Source organism: Cynocephalus volans, chromosome 4 (genome assembly GCF_027409185.1).
Source record: "Cynocephalus volans isolate mCynVol1 chromosome 4, mCynVol1.pri, whole genome shotgun sequence".
Taxonomy (NCBI): domain Eukaryota; kingdom Metazoa; phylum Chordata; class Mammalia; order Dermoptera; family Cynocephalidae; genus Cynocephalus; species Cynocephalus volans.
This window is the reverse complement of record NC_084463.1, coordinates 142,623,270-142,639,498: the sequence shown is the minus strand read 5'-3', so window position 1 is coordinate 142,639,498 and position 16,229 is coordinate 142,623,270. Positions and strand designations below refer to the sequence as shown.

Below are 16,229 nucleotides of genomic sequence, written 5' to 3'. Positions count from 1 at the left end.
CAGTAGAAAATTCTAATTCTCCCTTCAAAAATCTCAGTGCAAGATTGCCTTCTCTAAACCGTTCCTGACCTTTAATCCATGAAAATAATGTCAACCATCTCATCCTCTGTGCTAGCACTAAACCTTACATATAGGACTACTGTTTTATAATGTACAAGATTACAACTACTTTACATGTCTATTTACTAAACTGTGGGCTTCTTGGGGGCAAGGAATAGGTCATTATTCTGTTTCCCACTGCCTGCACATTATACATAGGCAATAAAAGCTACTGAATTTAATCGAATGTGAAAAAATACAAAACTGTTACAGGTGTACAGGACGGTGAGGTCCATGCTGACAAAAGTGACACACACTGGATGTATCAGGACAACTGGTGCATGTATTAAGGCACCTGTGTGAGATCCTCCTCAGAAAAAGATATGTTATAAAGAATAACATAAAGGGACAGTTTTCACATCTCCCTCTGTCACAGGAGTTAGCAGTTCATGATCTCTCAGCTAGGCTCTCTCAGGAGCCTCTTTGAGCCAAAATGTAGTCATAGTTATCATATATAATTATCACATTTCTATATAAGCTGTCTTTAAAGTTTCTCAGAGTGTGAATACAATGTCTCAATGTGATATATTTCGACCCACATTTAGAAGCTGACTCATTTTAAATGTAGAACACATTTCTGGCTATTAAAAAGAAAATCTAACATAGTTAACTTTAGATAACCAGAATTAACAAACCTAGGGCTAAGTAGGAATGGGTTCTGTCATTTTTCTCTGACTTGCAAACTCACAATTGTTCATTTTTTTCAGCCCAAATGTCCCACCCCTACCTTGTATCGGGTTTCATGGTTTTGTTTATTCTCTTTATCGCCAATGGAGGCAATACCACTGATATTTTTAAAACAAAGACGATTACAACTAGACCAGGCCTTAAATGATTATGTGGTCTATGCACCTAATTTTACAGTCAAGGAAACCAAAGTCCAGAGAGATGGAAATAACTTACCTAAGAACTAATGCTAACTAGTGGCAAAGCCAAGATTAGATATTCATATACTGACGTTTGTGTTAGTTTCAAATTTTCCTAAGATATACAGCCAAGCTGCAAATAGCCAAACAGCATAACAGCTCATGGACAAGAACTTACACCCAATGCTAATTTGCTAAAGCAAAAGGATAATTTTTACTGACAATTTATCTACATCAGATGGAAATTGAGAATCAGAAAATGAGCCAAAGCATCTCTCACCAATTTTGGATAAAAATATTTTCAGCACAGATCAATATAAGACGAATGTTTAATATCATTTAAATTACTCTGGAACAATTATGTGGTTTTAATAAATGGAGTATAAGGTCACCCAGATTGCTAGCAGCTTTTATAAGCACTGCTAGCAAAATGGTACTTAAGGGCTTCTCAAAGAGACATGTTTCAATGACTCAGGAAAAATCCCCCTCTGTCTTTACCTAAGAGATGTTTTAAGCTTACTGTCTACAGACGTCAGTGAAATAGGGCCAAGAAATCCACACCAGAATCAGAGTCTAATGTACAGAGATCTTTTTGCATTTTCCATACCATCAGCAAATTCAGAAAGTCTTCTCAAAAGATTAAGTTTAAAGACATTTGAGATAGGAATATCCTAAATTAAGATACTTAATTGGCCATTCTCTACCAGATGGAAAAATCGGGGTGAGGGAAAGATCCGGGGCTCTCCATTTCACTGTGAGCAACAATTACAGGAAGGCAGCAAATTACTTACTCAATCACTCGTGGCTCTGGGGCCTTACGTACTACCTGCAAGGAAACAGGCAAATCTTACTTCTGGAATGATTCCTAATCCTCAAACAACTTACCATATCCTCCCATTTCTGGTCAAAATAAATCAAATTTAAAACTATCCTTCTGTTATTCCAAACTCTCACTACCTCACCAGAGACCCTCGTTTCTCCTCTTATAACTACTTCACACTTGCTAGCACACAGTAAAAGATGATACAATTAGAAGTAAACAATTTTTCTAATGGCCAGTAGCTACAGAAAAATCTTTGTTACACAAAGATTTTGTAAAAATAGAAGATGTACTATAAAATATAAGAACTTTTGGTAATTATTTATACAAAAGCAAGATGTCTGATTTTTAAATTTTTTTCCTTTTTTTTTTTTTTAAAGATGACCGGTAAGGGGATCTTAACTCTTGCCTTGGTGTTGTCAGCACCATGCTCTCCCAAGTGAGCTAATCAGCCATCTCTATACAGGGATCTGAACCCATGGCCTTGGTGTTATCAGCACCACACTCTTCCAAGTGAGCCACGGGCTGGCCCTAAATTTTTTCCATATTATTAAAAAGTTAATCTTCACTGTTTCTTACATTCTTCCTAGATGGAAAAAGGAGCTAAGAATCATGCATTTTGCTGTAATAAATGAAATTTCAATCCAATTCCAAAGATATATGCAGAAATAGCACTGAAGACAGCATGATTTTAGGATGTCAGGACTTAAATAACCAATGCAAGCTCTAGTCATGATATAACCTCTAGCCACTAGTCATGCTATAGCCTCCTTGCCAAAAAGATGGCAATAATACTTGACCATAAGTGGGGGACAGACTATGAAGAATCCTCAGACATATGAAGGAACTGAAATACTTCATATATCATTATAATCACGGTTCTTTCACTCATTCATTAGTGAATTTAAGAAATTCACTACTATAACATAAATTCATTAGTGAATTTATTCAGCCACTATTTAAGTGTTTACTATGTGAATATAGCTTTTATAAGCAAATCTTTGTTGTTATTGAAGGAGAAACAAGAATTTACCTGCTGCGGTTCCTTGAACACAAACTCTCTGTCAGACAGATGATGCTCTTTGTTCCCCCAGGTATGACCAGGCATCTGGTGGAGCTGGTTCTTAGCAGTAGTAGCTGAAGCAAGGGCGAGAACAACCTCAAACCGGAGAAAAGTATGTTTCATGACCTTCTATTGAGCAAGGGCCAATAATATCCACTTGGAAAATTACTTCTATTACATCTAAGAACTAGATAAAGTCAACGGAAGACCTCAATACACACTGAAAGGTTTAAAGGTATTGATTAAATATGAGGAACTCTAAAGACCTACCTTCAACCCCCCAACAACAAAATCAGACAAAATGCCATCCATGTTTAAAACAATTCTTAACATCAACTGAAATGGGAGTCCATTATAAACCAAAAGGATGTAAATAAAAGAAGGTGACAGTCATCCACACTCACACACACACACACACAATCCCTACAGGTTCTTGCCTGGCTGAGCAATGGCCTGGCTCTTAGCAGGGGCAGCCCAGGCTCCCTGTACACGGGCTCGCTGTCTTTTGTCCTCCATGTTGACCAAAAAAGGCTTCTGTTCTGAGCTTTCAGAAGATTTTGTTCCTGATTCAAACCGCACAATGGTACCTGTTTTAAAAAGCGGGGGAGGGCAGGGGATGCTTTGAGTTAGTGTTGTGAGAGCTTGGTCTACTAAGGGGTAATTACAATCCTTTCAGGCAAAAGAGATGGCTCAAAAGCAATCTGTACTTCCATGTAAAATCAATTATGTCATCACAACGTCTCAATCAGTAGCCTCCTCAATCACCTGGGGCTGCCAGGTTTACTGTTTATCTTTTATAATCTTATCATAGTACTTTTACTTCTTTCACAACCAGAACCTATCATAAACCACATTACTCTTATTAGTCCCCAAGAGCAGAACTTAAAGAAACTGTAATACTCCCATTTTCACCTACATGGACATTGAGAAATAGGCTAAGACCAGTTTCCAAGCATATTTCTATATTCCATTATCACTGGCTGCATCAAAATTTCCTGGAAGCTTGTTAAAAACACCTATGGCCCACGTCCACAAAATCTGACTTAGGATGGATGTAGACATTTGTCTTTATAACAAGCAGTGTAGGATTTGATGATATGTGGCTATGTATGGGGACTACAAGGTTTAGTGACTCACCCAAAGTCACTCAGGAAATCAACAGTAGGTAGATTAACATACAAATTATATTAAATTTCAGTCTTCAGCTAACTGAAACATCTACCTCATAATGGCTAGTAATACTAATTTGACATTTTTGCCAATATAGGTTTAGCCCACAACAAATACAGGAGCATGCACAGCACAGAAAACACAACCAAAACAAGGTTTAATCCACATGTTTTGAATCTGTGATCCATTTCTTTATGGGTCTATTTAAGAAAGCTTCACAGCTCAAGTTCCCACAGGTAACAAGCTAATTTTACAGTTTGTTAAGCCTATGGATTCCCAGACCCCACCCCCAGACCTTCTGATTCAGTAGAACTGAGGTGGACTCAGGAATCTGTGCATTTAACAAATTCCCCCAGGTGATAAGCATGTAATTCTTCTCATTTAATAGGTGGGGAGATGACAGAAGCTGCCATCTGCACAAGTTATTGACAGAACCAAATACCAACTCTCCAGGCAAGTAAGATGTATGCAGGAAACCCCAGTTTAACATTTTCTCTGAATTGAGGTCTTAAAAGCTTAACACGATAATTAGCTATGGTCCCCAGGGGGCTATGACCTGCTCCCCTTCTTGCTCGTTCACAGGGGAGCGATATATTATTTGTCAGGGGACAACTGTTGAAAACATAGATTCCAGAGCCCCATCCCAGACCTACTCGATTTGTGGAGTCCCAGAACTTAACTCAAGCCAGCATCCACCCCGGAATTATTTACACAGACAAAGCTTGAGAACCCCGCTGCAGCGCCAAAAACAAGGATCTGGCGCCAGCCAAGACTCGCTATGAATTCAGGTCTCTTCCCAGCTGAATGACCTGTGGCAAATGACTTCACCCTTCCGAGCCCGTTTCTTCCTCAGTAAACAGGGGGATCAACACTTCCCTCACAGCTGAGGTGCAGATTAAGTGGGCCTCACAGGTGAAAGAGGCTGGTCCTGGGTAATGGTTACCTCTTTTCCCTAATTTAGACCCTTTTTCTCTTCCAGGAGGCCTGGAAGGGACCTCAGGGGCGGTCCTCACACCCCCAGCCCCGGGCACCCAGCGGGAGAGCGCACCTGTCGGACCCGGCGCGCAGATCCAACCCCGCTAGGCCTTGGAGCGACACCCGCTGCCCCAGCCCCGCTCTTGCCACCTGCGGTCGGGGGAACCTTAAGCGTGAGGCACCGACTCCAGCAGCTCCCAACTACAGGTACTTCCTCCCGACGTCACGCGCCGCCGCCGCCGCTTCCGGTGCGCAGCCTGGAGACCGGGCAGCCCCGCATCCCCCGCGCCCGAAGGGCCGAGTCGCTGAAAGTTCGGATGAAGAGGCCGGGGTTGGAGCAGGTGACAGGGATTGAGGGTGCGGTGGAGCGGTGGGAGGGGCCGGGGTACGGGAATGAAGACATGTCTCCTATGCCGTGGTCCTCGGGGCGAGAGGTCCTCGAAGCTGGAGACGTTCAAGCACCGACATCTTTGGTCTACTGCGGAAAGTACAACCGGGTCTCAGCGGCGCTGGCGGAAGGAAGAGGGGATTGGTGCACCACGTCGTGATGGGCTCAGCGAAGGGATTTGCACTTTGCCCCGAAAGCACGGGGAGTCTAAGATGCGTCTCCCGTGTGTTCCCGTTGCAACTCGTACATACGTAGATCATAACACTCACAACACGGCATAGGACCACGCCTTCGATCGTCTGGGCTCCACAGTGCTAAGCAAATTTTGCTGGAGTGAACAGACCTAGGTGTTGGTCCAGACGCTATTTTCTCGATGTATGTAGGGCCAGCACTCTGCTTCTTTTAAAGATGGGCATGACTCTTATCAGCATTAAATGAAATACAGAATGTATTTAAAGAATCTAGCACAATGCTTGGAACACAATAGAAACTCAATAAATGTAAAGAGTGTTAAGAGCAGAGTGCCTTCTCTTCACCCCTACGAGCTCTTGAGAAACATCTTTAAAGTGGCCATGTTAAACTATGTATTTTACAGTGTGAAAATAGCAAAAGTAACACTGAATTAACCATTTCTTGTAAGTCATTCTCTTAGATCTACCAAAGCATAGTCACTGTGGATATCTTTAAAATAAGCCCGATGTTAGTGTACCCTATCAATGTACACTATCTGCAGGAAGCTCAGTGTACCCTATCAGTGTGCCTATATTGTTGCTACTATCAAATTCAATTTTTACAGCATCTATAATATAATATAATATAATTTTTACAGCTATACTTTGTGACATTGAAGGAAAAATGATTTATCTTAGAACTGAAAGGAGAGAAAGTGGTAAGGCCAGACTATGATTCCGCCCCTCCCCACCCCCCATCAGATTTTTCAGTGTCTGCTTCTGGCTCAGAAACCTTGGCTGTATCCTCCAAAGGATGTCATTTCTTTCTCTTCAATGATTATAGTTTTGAAACAGGAACAAAGAGGTCTGGACTGAGGAGTCCCTAAAAGTAGCAATTAACACCTCTTCAGCCTCTAGAGTGTTCCTCAAAAATCAATCCATGACCCACTTGCATCTGAAATCACTGCATTTTTTAAAACAGAATTGCCTACATTTTTAAGAAGTGCCCAATGTGATTCTGATGCACAGAAAGTTAGAAAACCTCTGGGACACATATAGGGTGACAAATTGTTCTGGCTTGTCTGGGACTGAAGGGTTTCCCAGAACACAGGACTAGAGCCAGGACAGTCCTGGGCAAACTGAGATTGTTGGTTACCCTATGTACATGTGAGTATGTAGTATTAGGAGGATGTTCTTGATGGTCTTGGCATCCTCATTGGGGTCTTGATTTCTTCATTTCTATTTGTGCTCATTGGGGTCTTGATTTCTTCATTTCTATTTGTGATATATGTGTTTTTATCAGAGTGATGGGAGAGGCTAAAGGAGGCAGATGAAGGTGAGGTGCATTGCTAGTTATCGACCCACTGATTCTCAGATCCAAACCCAGCCTTCACTGCCCTGATTGCAAGACTGGAACATTTCTCCCCTGCCATTTGGCCCAGTGGTCAGTAAGCTTCATCAGTAGAGGGTGCTGGAGGAACATTAGAGGAGGAAGGGGCTCTTTCTGATTCCATTATGCTCCTCTCAGCTGGCTCTTCAGTGCACAGTGATCACTGTGAGCAGTGTTTGACACTTTCCTGTGGGCTGAATTATAATATTAGTTGAATTTACAGCCTTGCTAAGTTTCTCTTGTGAAAGTTAAAGCATCAGTTGGGAAGGAATGTAATCACAAAACTTGAAATAAGGACTCTGCTTAGACCTAAGTAACTGACAATTTTGAACACCCAAGTCACCCTGAGCCTTCCTTGGCAATGGAAGTAGCTTACCTTTTATGTCTATGGAGACTAGTCATCCTTTCCTTGAAAACACTGTGAAATCCTCGCTTGGCACAGATGACTTGAAAGGGAAGCTCATTCTCCACAAGACCCACCACAGCCCACTCTTCCCTCTGTCCTATTGCCTTTAGACCCATAACTAGGTTCAAATTTCATAGTGCCCCAGGTTGGCAGGTACACACAATGACATAGGATGAAACAGCTTGCACACCAAAGGAATTACAAGGCTTTGCTAATAATTATCAGCAGAAAACCAGGGAACACGTAGAAATGAATTCTAAGTGTTTTAAATGAAGGAGGGCAGTACACAGTACTGTATCAGGCCAAATTAACCTACACGGATGCTCTTACTAGAGATGCCCTTACAGATATACAGTGTTGATTCATACAAGTAGAGGTGCCTCTAATAGCTTACTTGGTGGATTTACTGAAGCTTTGACTCAACAGTGGCATACAGTTAGTGCTATTGAGATACCAAAGCATAATGTGGAGGAAAGAGCCCTACCTTGACCTGCACACAACAGACAACAAACACAAGAACTATGCCCCACAAGAAGGTCCAGAAGACATCTTTCTCTAAGGCAATGAGAACTACTTTAGAGAAGGGAACACCAGCATCCTTGAAAAGCTCTGTGGTTGCTCCCCTTTTTAGGCCAGATGTGACCATGAGGGATGCCACTATTGAGTTGGGCTCCCTGATTTTAGTAGAGGTGATGATGCCAAGTGGCAGCACTTAATTGTAAAAGGTGGGCACATCAACACTATAGAGCTGCAGGGACATACCAGTAATCTGAATACCTTGGCCTGTAAGGATCTTTGGTAGTTGCCATGATGTCTCTAGGGATGAAATAAACGGAAAGTCTACTAAAAATTGCTTGATCTATCCAACAGAAAAAACTAAGCTACTTGGTCTAGTAGCCAAAACCCTGACCTGAGTTGCCATAGTGGATAGACATGTTCTCTCACCTAGTTTCCAGACCCAAGTGTCTTGATTGAAGGGGAGGCCAAATCTCCTACACCATTGCCACAAGTATATACTGTAAATTTTCCTTTAAGCCTTTATCCAAATAAATGCAGCCATTTACTAGAATGATTGTACACTGGGCAGACCTTTTAGGTGTTATTGGACACTGGCTCTGAACTGATGCTAATTCCTGAGAACCTAAAACACCACTGTGACCAGTGAAAGCGAGGACGTCTGGTGTTCAGGTGGTAGATGGAATCTTAGCTCAAGTTTGACTTGCTTTGGACCCAGTTGGCCCATAGATCCATCCTATGGTTATTTCCCAAGTTCCGGAATGTATAATTGGACTAAACATATTTAGCAACTGGCAGAATCCCCACACTGACTCTCTGATCCAGAGTGAGGTCCATTTGGTAGGAAAGGCTAAATGAAAACTCTTGGAACTTCTTCTCCCTATTAAGATAGTAAATAGTAGCAATACCACATCCCCGGGGGGAATTGCAAAAATTAATGCTACAATCAAAGACTTGAAAAAATTGGATGATGATACCTATCACATTCCCATTTAATTCTGCACTTTTGACCTGTGCAGAAGTCAGATGGATCTTGGAGAACTACTGTGAACTACTGTAAGTTTAGTCAGGTGGTGACAGATATACTTCTTTACTGAGCCAATTAACATGACCCTTTGCATTTGATATGCAGCTATTGACCTGGCAAATGCCTTTTTCCTTTATATTAATTTACAAGAAACATTCTGCCTTTACTGGCAAGGTCAACAGTATACTCTCAGTCTTGCCTCAGGGATATGTCACTTCTCCTGCTGTCTGCCATACTATTGTCCACAGATCATCCTGACGTTCCACAAAACATCACACTAGTCAACGATAATAATGGCATTATGGGACTGGATACGATCGAGTAGAACATAGAGAGTACTTTAGATGTTTTAGTAAGACATGTGTAAACTAGAGGGTGGGAGATAAACTGCACAAATATTCAGGGGCCCACAATGTCAGTGAAGTTTCTGGGGGTTCAGTAGTCTCGAACGTGTTGAGATATTCAGACAAATTTCTGCACTTCACACCACCTACAAAAAAAAGAGATGCTCTGCACTTGTTAGGCCTTAATGGATTTGGGGGGCAATGTATACCACATTTGACTGAACAATTCCATAGAGTCATCCGTAAGGCTGCCAGTATTGAGTGTGTACAAGATCAAGAGATGGTTTTGCAGAAGTTCGGGTTGCAGTATAAGTTTCTCTATCATTTGGACCTTATGATCCAGAAGATCCAGTAATACTCAGATGTCTATGGCAAGCAGGGATACTATACAAAGCCTCTGCCAAGCACTAATAGGAGAACCACAACTCAGACCTCTAGGATTTTGAAGCAAATCTATGACCTCTTCTACAGATAACTTCTTTTGACAAATAGTTTCTGGCTTGCTCTTAGTAGAGACTGAAAGCCTAACAATGGAACATCAGGTGACCATGTGTCCTGAGCTTCTCATCATGAACTGGGTGTTGTCTGACCCACCTAGCTGGCCATAAGCAGCAGCAAGATATTATCAAAGGGAAATGGTATATAAGAGACTGAGCTCAGGCAAGTCCAGAAGGTATGAGTAAATTGCGTGAGCTGGTGGCCCAGACTCTTTTGACACCAACTCTTGTTGCAACTCTTATAGTCTCTTAGTCTGTTCCTCACCTTTCTTACAACGAGTTGACTGAGTACTGTTTTGAGATGGCCTATTCTACAGGTGGGTTTGCGTGATATGCTGGTACCATCCCAAAGTGGTCAGCTGTAGCACTAGAGGTCCACTTAGGTGTGACCTTGAAGCACAGCAGTAAAGGGAAATCTTCCCAGTGGGCAGAACTCCAAGCAGTACATTGGTTGTCCACTTTATAGTGTTAGATGGGCAGAAGTTCAGACCTATACTGAATCATGAGTAGTGACTTCTGAGTTGGATGGATAGTCAGACAATTGAAAGGAACAGGAATCAGAAGACTTGTGACAAGAAAGTCTGGGGAAGAGTGAAGTAAATAGACACATATTCTTAAGATTTTTTTGTCATATGCAAATGTTCACCAAAAAGCACCCATCGCAGAGAAGGCTTTTAGTAATAAAGAGGACAAAATGATACACTCTGTCAATGCCAGTCAGCCTTTTTTCAGGGCTTGTTCAATACATCCCTGAACAAAGTAGCCGTGATGACAGGGATGGAAGATGTACATGAGCTCAACAACATGGACTTCCCCTTGCCAAAAGTGACCTGGCCAAAGCTACTGCTATGTACCTAATCTGCAAATAGCCCAGACCAATACTGAACCCTCCATGTGTCACCATTCCCCAGGTGACCACCCAGGCACTTGGTGGCAGGTTGATTACATTGGATCTCTTCTATCATAGGGTAGAGATTCATTCTCACCAGAATAGACACAATTTCTGGGTATGGATTTATTTGCCTTCCTTGCCTATCCTTCTTTGGCCAGCACCACCATCCATGGACTCAGCAAATGTCTTATTCGCCATCCTGGCTTTCCCTGTAGCATTGCTCCTGATCAAGGAACTCATTTCACAGCAAAAGAAGCCCATCAGGGGGCTCATGCCCATGAATCAACTCCCCACCAACTGGAAACAGCTGGACTAATTGAAAGATGGACTGGCTTACTGAAGACTTGGTTATGGCCCTAGCTGCAAGACAACATCCTGAAAAGTTTGAGTTTTATATTACTAGATGCAATATATGCTTTGAATTAGAGAACATAATATGGTGATCTCTGCCCCTTATCCAGAATACGTGACTCTGGGAATCAAGTGTGGAAATGAGAGTGACTCCTTTCATTAATATACTTAATAACCCACTTCCTGTCCCAGCAACTTTGAGCACTGCTGGTTTGGAGATCTGAGACTTCAGGGTGGGACAAATCAAATGACTCCATTGAACTGAAATATGAGACTGCGACCTGGCTATTTGGGGCTCCTTATGCCACTAAATCACTGCTCTATTGGCTGGAGTAATTGACCCCAATTACCAAGGGGATATTGTGTTGCTGCTATACAAAGGGGGAAAGCCGTGTCTGGAACAAAGGGGATTTTCTGGGCTGCCTCTCAGCACTTCATGCACAGTGATAAACATTAAGAGAAAACTACAGCAGCAGCAACAACAACAAAAAAGCAGAATGATTATTAACTTGGATCCTTCAGGAATGAAGATTTGGGTCCCACCACCAGGTAAAGAAATCAATCACCTGAGGTCCTTGCTAAAGGAAAGGGAAATATAGAAGGGTTAGTGGAAGAAGCCATAGATATCAACTATGGTTTTATAAACAATAATGGGAATAAAGACTATCTGAACTTTGTGCATTTTCTCTTTGCTAGTTATATGTATGTGTTTACTTATAGGTAAGAACCATTATCTTCTCTTTCCTTCCCATTATTTTACAAACCTGTTGTTGGAGTTTACTTTTACAGTTCAGTTTTTAGTTAAGGGAATATTCAGTAGGATTATGATTGAATATGAGGAATAGTTAACATAGTCAGCGGTGGATGCAGTGCTGAAATTTCATTTTGGGAAAACGATGAGAAATTCTTCACTTATATGAAGGATAGCTATATCTTTTGGGTGGAAACATAGAGAATATTGTTCGACATAAATTCAAATGTGTGTAGAAGAGTGCATATGGCAGCTGAGTAGCTAAAAGATAGGGGTGAGCGAGTTATCAACCCACTGACTCTCAGCTCCAAACCCACCTTTCGTTGTCCTGCTTGTGATACTGGAACATTTCTCCCTTGTCCACTAACCCAATATTAAGCTTCAGCAGTAGAGGGCACTGAAGGAGGAAGGGGCTTTTCTTCCTGGTTCCTCTATGTTTATCTATACTGTGTTGAATAATGTATTCCCCAAATTCATGTCCACTCAGAACCTGTGAATGTGACCTTATTTGGAAATAGGGTCTTTGCAGATGTAATCAAGTTAAGATGAGATCATACTGGATTAGGGTGGGTCGTGATCCAATGACTACTGTCCTTAGAAGGAGATGGAGATTTGAAGACAGAGGGACAGAGAGACACACAGAAGAGAATGCCCATGTGAAGACAGGGGCAGAGACTGGAGTTATGCTGCCATAGCCAAGGAACACTTGGGGCCACCAGAAGCTGGAAAAGGCAAGGAAGGATTCTCCCCTAGAGCCTTTAAAGGGAGCATGTCCCTGCTGACACCTTGATTTGGACTTCTGACCTCCAGAAGTGAGAGAATATATTTATGTTATCGTAAGCCATGCCATTTGTGACAATTTGTTATGGCAGCCCTAGGACATGAATACATCCTTTCAGTGGGCTCTTCAGTGCACGGTGACCAGTGGTGTTTGGCAACCCCCGCCCCACCCGGGCACCTCCTTAAGCAACACAGTGAATTCTCTCGGCACAACCCCTGAGTAAACTTCACCATCCAGTGAACTGTGGCCATATCTTCTCCAGTGAGGTTTGGATCTTAACTCTGGCAGGTGACAGCGGTTCCAGATTTGTCCTTTCCTTGGTGTTCTGCCTCAACCTAGAGGTAGATAGTGGCTGCTCTCTGAATCTATTATGCCTGTGTTCTTAGAGTTCTCCTTTTCCCCTTGTACATTATCTCCCATTATAGTTAATAATTCTTTAATTATTTTTTTCCTGTCCAAATTACTAGCTGGTTTCTGTCTCCTGTTGGAGTCCTGACTGTTACAGTGTAGTCACGGTATCAGGGGTTGAGGGCAACGTCTAGCCAGTGGCTTGTCTCAGGGCTGGCCTCTCTATAGGTAATTGATTTGCCCCCCACTATCTCTTGCATTACTTCCTCTTGTTTCTCTTCAGCTGATACATCCATCCTAAAGTAGATTTTGCTGGTTGCCTTGCCTATGCTTTGAAACCAGCATTTTTCAGCATATGGTTGGGAGACCATCTGCACCACAATTTCTAGGGGGTGCTGTAAAAATGAATATTCCAGGCCCACATCAGGATTCTGGGTTAGTAGGTCTGGGACATTTTTAACAAATGTGTTGTTTCATTTCACAAGTACCTGCAGAGTTCTATACCTTTTCCAGCTGCCTGCTTTCTGCAAGTGATCACTTTCCACTCAACAGTTATCTTGTGCCCTGGATGGCAAAACTGACAGATGCTTTCAGCACTGGTAGCTCTTAGAAATGACTCTGAGTGGGCTACACATTGCAGCCTAATTTCAGTTGCCAATTTTCACACCAGACTCTTGCCAAACATTCCTTGTTTCAATCATGTGCAGCTTGTGGAGAGCCTGCTGTGGTAATGCTGAGAAAACCCAACCCAAGGAAAATAATGGCACATCATGCTAATAGCTCTCAATGAAGGTGTTGCATAGAGAAATTTCCAGCCCATGTCTCACTGCCAAATGCTTAGCAGTTCCTGGCTTTGAGGGACAAGGATGGGAAGGAATCTGCCAACTCTGCAACATGTTTGCTATGAGGCTTTCAGGTCTCCACTGATGTTAAACAGCACTGAGGGGTAGAGGATGCTTCTCCAGACTCCAGACAGGAACTCCTCCCCTCTCAGTGCCCAGCACAATTATAGATGCTGCAGGAGATAGAAGTCTCTTTCCAATGAAACGTAGGGTAAGCTATGTGAGGTACAAGTAATGAATGGTATAATTCGACGTGAAATTGTGGACAGCAGACATGGGAACAGGTGAGACCATGAGAGGTCAGCAGCAAAGGCTTTATGGAGAACAGGGAGTTATGTCAAGGTGTTAAAGTATGTACCATTCAGATGGCTCAAACATATTCTGATAGTTACTACCCCTAAAAAGAGCAGGCAATATTTACACATTCTTATTCTTAAATGATAGTAAATAATAATATTAGTTAACAATCCCTGTACTGGCAGCCACCAAAACAAAATGTTTTATATTTATATATATAATTTATATTTTACATATATATATGTATTTATATATATATTTATGTCTCTCTATATAAATGTCATATATATAAGCATTTCTTGAGAGCTTCTTGTGTGCAAGTGCTGTTCTAATTACTTACACACGTACATGTAATTTTCAGAACAACCTGATGATGTAGGCGTTATTACTATTAGTCCCAATTTACAGAGAAGACTGACTCATAACGCCACATGATGCCACCATGCCACTTCTCTGCAAATACATGGCAGAATGAAAGCCAAATTAGGAAAGACAGGACTATTCCTGAAGTGACCTATGGAACCATTTCCTGGGACCTCATGGTGGTGTCTTTCAGTGACTTCGAAAGTGAAGGGTTGGTAATAGTGTAATCCAGTAGACCCTGGGTTATAAAACATTCTTGATGGGTTTGTCTAGATGGTTTAGCAGATTCCTCTTTAGAGCTACTGAGTCCCCAAAACGAGGGGAACTTCATTATTTTAAGTGTATGAACTGTGATGTCAGGCAAGCCTTGGTGAGAAGCTTCAGACAAGTTACTTAAGCCCTCTGAGCCTCAGTTTTCTTCATCTGTTGGACTATGTAAAGAAGCATTCATACATTTATAGACTTAGTCATTTAATCAACAAATACTGATTATTGACTGTAGCTAGCACTGTGCTAATGTGCTAGATGCTAGGGACAAAGTAGTGATCAAGACAGACTTGGTCCCTGCCCTCGTGGAGATTACAGTCTAGCAGGGGGGACAGACATTTGAAAAGTATCCAAATATTACAGTTGTCATATTTGCTATGAAGGTCTCCCATGGGGACCTAATGTAGTGGGGTAATGTCCCCAGTATACGCTGATTCCTAGGTTGGCTGGGAGCTATGCTGATCTGAGTCAGGGTCAGCTGGTGCTCAGCAGCTGGGAACTGGCTGGTCTGGACTAGACTTGACTCCACATGGTCTCTCATCCTTGAACAAGCTCACTAAGCATGTTCTAATTGTGGCAGCAGAGAGAGAGAGAGAGAGACAGAGGCAGGAGCGGTGCATGCAAACACAGCGAGATCTCTTGAGGCCCAGGCATGAAAGTGGCACAAAATCACTTTCACTTCATTTACTAGCCAAAGCAAGTCAGCCCAGGCTCAAGGAGTGAGGAAATCCTAGACTCCTCTTGACTGGAGTTGTTGCAAAGTCATGTTGCAAAGGGTATGAATACCGGGAGGGGTAGAGAACTGGAGCCATTTTTGTAATCAATCTACCACACTAAGGGAGAAGCTGAAGGAAAATTCCTTGGGAAAAGAGAGTGAGGGAAAGAGTTGTGAGATGAGGTAGAAAGGAGCCAGATCCTGCAGGCTTGAGAGGCAGAATAAACATTAAATGTTAATTGGCATATGGTATGAAGCATATGATGAACATTAAACACTCATTTTCCCTTCCTTCCTTTATTTCCCAGCTCACAGTATAATGTTACTTTGAAATTGTTGTCAAGTCCATTTGTTTTAGGCACATACTTAAGGCAAGGATAGCTTTCTTCTGAGTGGTTATGATGCTGGTCAGCAAATATTCAATAAAAGTTTATTACTAAATATATAATAAAGTGCCTGAAATTATTAAGTTAATGACGAGTGGACCATTTCCCCCTGTGCTTAAGAAGTAAATTATCCACTCTCTGGAAGCAAATTCATTATGTAGAGAAGCATGAAAACTGAATTGATGTGCCTACGTTAACTTTTGCCCTGAAAGAACCAAACACAGCATGGCTGTTAAGTAGAGTATTCATCTGAGGTTCCATTTACAGCTTTGCCATAAGTTGTGTGGTGCTTGTTAGTCACAACCATCGGTTTGTCCAATTGTTGAATTCGGTAAACACCTGCACGGGGTGGATGCATGAATAAAAAACATAATGAGCCCAAATTACTCCCATGCATGGAATAACACTTTGGATAAATTGGGCATTTAAAAAGGTGGTTTTGTATCTTTCAAAAGATTTCTAGGACCACTTGCTGGGCAGAAACCACATTTATAAGGTGTGAATC

The 16,229-nt window shown here is 42.0% G+C and overlaps 1 protein-coding gene across 3 annotated transcripts in view; it reads right to left on the bottom strand.

Moving 5' to 3' along the window:
- Nucleotides 1–5,181, bottom strand: part of ALKBH3 (alkB homolog 3, alpha-ketoglutarate dependent dioxygenase) — a 38,599-nt gene extending 33,418 nt beyond the window's left edge. For 2 of the 3 annotated variants that reach the window (XM_063093339.1, XM_063093340.1), the window contains exons 1-4: nucleotides 5,067–5,181; nucleotides 3,286–3,435; nucleotides 2,819–2,922; nucleotides 1,757–1,791 (exon numbers count right to left, since the gene is read on the bottom strand). In XM_063093339.1, coding sequence (XP_062949409.1) covers nucleotides 1,757–1,791; nucleotides 2,819–2,922; nucleotides 3,286–3,364 — 218 coding nt within the window. In that variant the 5' untranslated portion in view covers nucleotides 3,365–3,435; nucleotides 5,067–5,181. The remainder of the gene's footprint in view (nucleotides 1–1,756; nucleotides 1,792–2,818; nucleotides 2,923–3,285; nucleotides 3,436–5,066) is intronic. The other variant, XM_063093341.1, reaches the window with a different exon arrangement.
- Between the last annotated feature and the right edge of the window lie 11,048 nt (nucleotides 5,182–16,229).